Source organism: Rutidosis leptorrhynchoides, chromosome 1 (genome assembly GCF_046630445.1).
Source record: "Rutidosis leptorrhynchoides isolate AG116_Rl617_1_P2 chromosome 1, CSIRO_AGI_Rlap_v1, whole genome shotgun sequence".
NCBI classification, from domain to species: domain Eukaryota; kingdom Viridiplantae; phylum Streptophyta; class Magnoliopsida; order Asterales; family Asteraceae; genus Rutidosis; species Rutidosis leptorrhynchoides.
This window is the reverse complement of record NC_092333.1, coordinates 454,582,831-454,585,434: the sequence shown is the minus strand read 5'-3', so window position 1 is coordinate 454,585,434 and position 2,604 is coordinate 454,582,831. Positions and strand designations below refer to the sequence as shown.

Here is a 2,604-nt window from a genome sequence, read left to right as displayed (position 1 = left end):
GGGTATGATTTAGTGAAATATACTCGCGTCTTTCCAACGGAAGTATATTATAGTAAATCATACAGGAATTCTGGAAAGTCGAAGGAAATTTAGTTGACTTGAATCATACGTGGACCGTGAAATGACTGTTGGACAATGAATCGTTCGCGTATAATATGACTAGCCTAGACAATTTTAATGAATTAAAGATGTGTTTTGTGGACATAAGTACATAATTTAGTGAAATAAAGGGAATTCAGTTGTCATTGCTTTAGGGCTTGAAGGAATTTAACTGTGTAAAAAAGTTAAACCTGATAATAAATACGTGAATTTGATCGTATCGAGTGACATAAGGACCTGATTTTGGACCTTGACTAATGAAGTGACTATGGAAATTGTGAACACTAGTGATGAGTGATATGTGCTTATACTGTGCCTTGTAGTCTGTGTCTAGTGTAAGTGACTGTATGTGAATATTTATACAACCAGTGCTCATGACGATGGTGAATTCCGCCGTTGAGTTGAAGTCGATGGTGAATACCAACGTAAGATATCAACTTTTCCATTATTAGTGTAGGGAAGTGTGTTGATTGTGTACCCCGACCAGATGGTGATGCCTGGACTATATTTGTGTCTAGAGATTAGTGTAATATTGTGTTTTGACTATGGATCAAATCGCTCGTTTGTGTCAACTACATTTTGTGCTAAGTTAAATGTGCCTGTTAATGTAATTGCTAAGCCCTTAAGTGTCGAAGTGGGTGACGGTAGGACGATGCCAATCGCATAGTGTGTGTCTAGAATTATTATCGACATAGAGGGTAGTCTTTTCCCTGTGACTTGTCTAGTGATGCCTATACCAAGCTCTGATGTAGTGTTAAGTATGAATTGGCTTAAGGACCATAAGGCCAGTATTAGGTGCCATAGGATGATTATCTCTTTTCTTGTGACTAGTGGAAAACGAGTAATGGCTTGTGGTGATTGGGGAGGGTTCCGTTGTCCGTTATTGTTGATGATGAAAGCTCAGAAATCTTTGGACAAGAAATGTGATTCTTTCTTAGCTTATGTGATTGATGTAAAGAAGGAAGAGAATGTAGAGTCCGATATTTCCGTAGTGTCTGAATATCCCGAAGTGTTCCCTGATGAATTGTTAGGCTTACCGATGATCAGGGAAGTTGAATATAAGATCGAATTAGTGCCAGGGGCTACGCCAGTTGTCAAAGCTCCGTATAGATTAGCTTCTTCAGAAATTCGTGAAATGATGTCCTAAATTTAAGAATTGTTGGACCGCGAGTTCATTCGTTCGAGTTTTTTGTCATGGGGTGCACCAGTGTTATTCGTGAAAAGGAATGATGGTACACTCGAATGTGTATAAATTATAGTGAATTAAATATAGAATAGTGAAGAATAAATATATGCTTCCTAGGGTAGATGACTTATTCGATCAGCTTCAAGGAACCTCATTCTTTTCGAAAATAGATTTACGTTCGGAATATCATCAGGTTCGTGTTGTTGAATCTGACATTCCTAAGATTTCATTTCATACTCATTATCGTCATTATGAGTTCTTAGTGATGCCGTTTAGGTTAACCAACGCTCCAACAATTTTCATGGATCTCATGCATAGGATGTGTAAACCGTTTTTGGATAAGTTTGTTATCGTGTTTATTGATGACATCTTAGTGTACTCCAAAACCGAATCCGAGCATGCTGAGCATTTAAGACAAGTGTTAGAACTCCTAAGACGCGAACAATTGTGTGCAAAATTTTCAAAGTGTGAGTTCTGATTACATGAAGTTCAATTTTGGGTCATGTTATATGTGCTGAAGGTATAAAGTGGATCCATTTAAAATTGAAGTTGTGATGAATTGAAATTCACCAAATAACTTGGCAGAAATTAAGAGTTTTCTATGATTAGCCTGTTATTACTGACGGTATAATATAAATTTTTCAAAGATTGCAAGTCCTTTGACAATATTAACTAGAAAGGATGTGTATTTTCAGTGAGATAATGAACAAGAAACTGCATTTCAAACATTTAAAGGTTTGTTGTGTCAAGCACCAGTGTTAGCCTTACCTGAGGGATCCGACGACTTCGTTGTGTACTGCGATGCGTCTTTATCTAGTTTGGGATGTGTATTAATGTAAAGCGATCGTGTAATTGCGTATGCGTCTCGATAGTTAAAACCAAGTGAAAATATTTATCCAGTACATGATTTAGAAATTGTTGCAGAAGTGTTTGCGTTAAAGTTATGGATATATTATCTTTGTAGTGTACATCGTGTAATCTGCACCAATCATAAATATTTACAGTATGTCTCTTCGAAAAAGGAGATGAATATACATCAGATAAGATAACAAGTGTTGACTAAAGATTGTGATTATGAGTGTCCAGTGCCATCTTGGTAAAGTTAAGGTGTGTTATCTCCGCAAGTGTAAGGTGAAAAGATAGAAGTCAGTGAATACGAATAAGAAATTAGTGGGGGAACGTGTTAGGATTTTGGACCGAAAAGTGATCAAGTTGCGCAAGAAACAGATGCCAATAATGCTTGTGAATGGAAGCATAGTTTAGGCACCAATCTGACATGGGAGACCGAAGAGTTAATGACCTCTAGATACCCTCATATA

General features: G+C 37.0%; 1 protein-coding gene across 1 annotated transcript; it reads left to right on the top strand.

Annotated features, from left to right (window-relative positions):
* The first annotated feature begins 826 nt into the window (after window positions 1-826).
* On the top strand, window positions 827-1,246 carry LOC139903717 (uncharacterized). Its single transcript, XM_071885821.1, has one exon. The coding sequence runs from the start codon at window positions 827-829 to the stop codon at window positions 1,244-1,246; it is 420 nt and encodes a 139-aa protein (XP_071741922.1).
* Window positions 1,247-2,604: the final 1,358 nt, after the last annotated feature.

Bases quoted from the DNA above. Each gene is read 5' to 3' on its own strand.
- LOC139903717 (XM_071885821.1), top strand. From the start codon at position 827: ATGCCTATACCAAGCTCTGATGTAGTGTTAAGTATGAATTGGCTTAAG.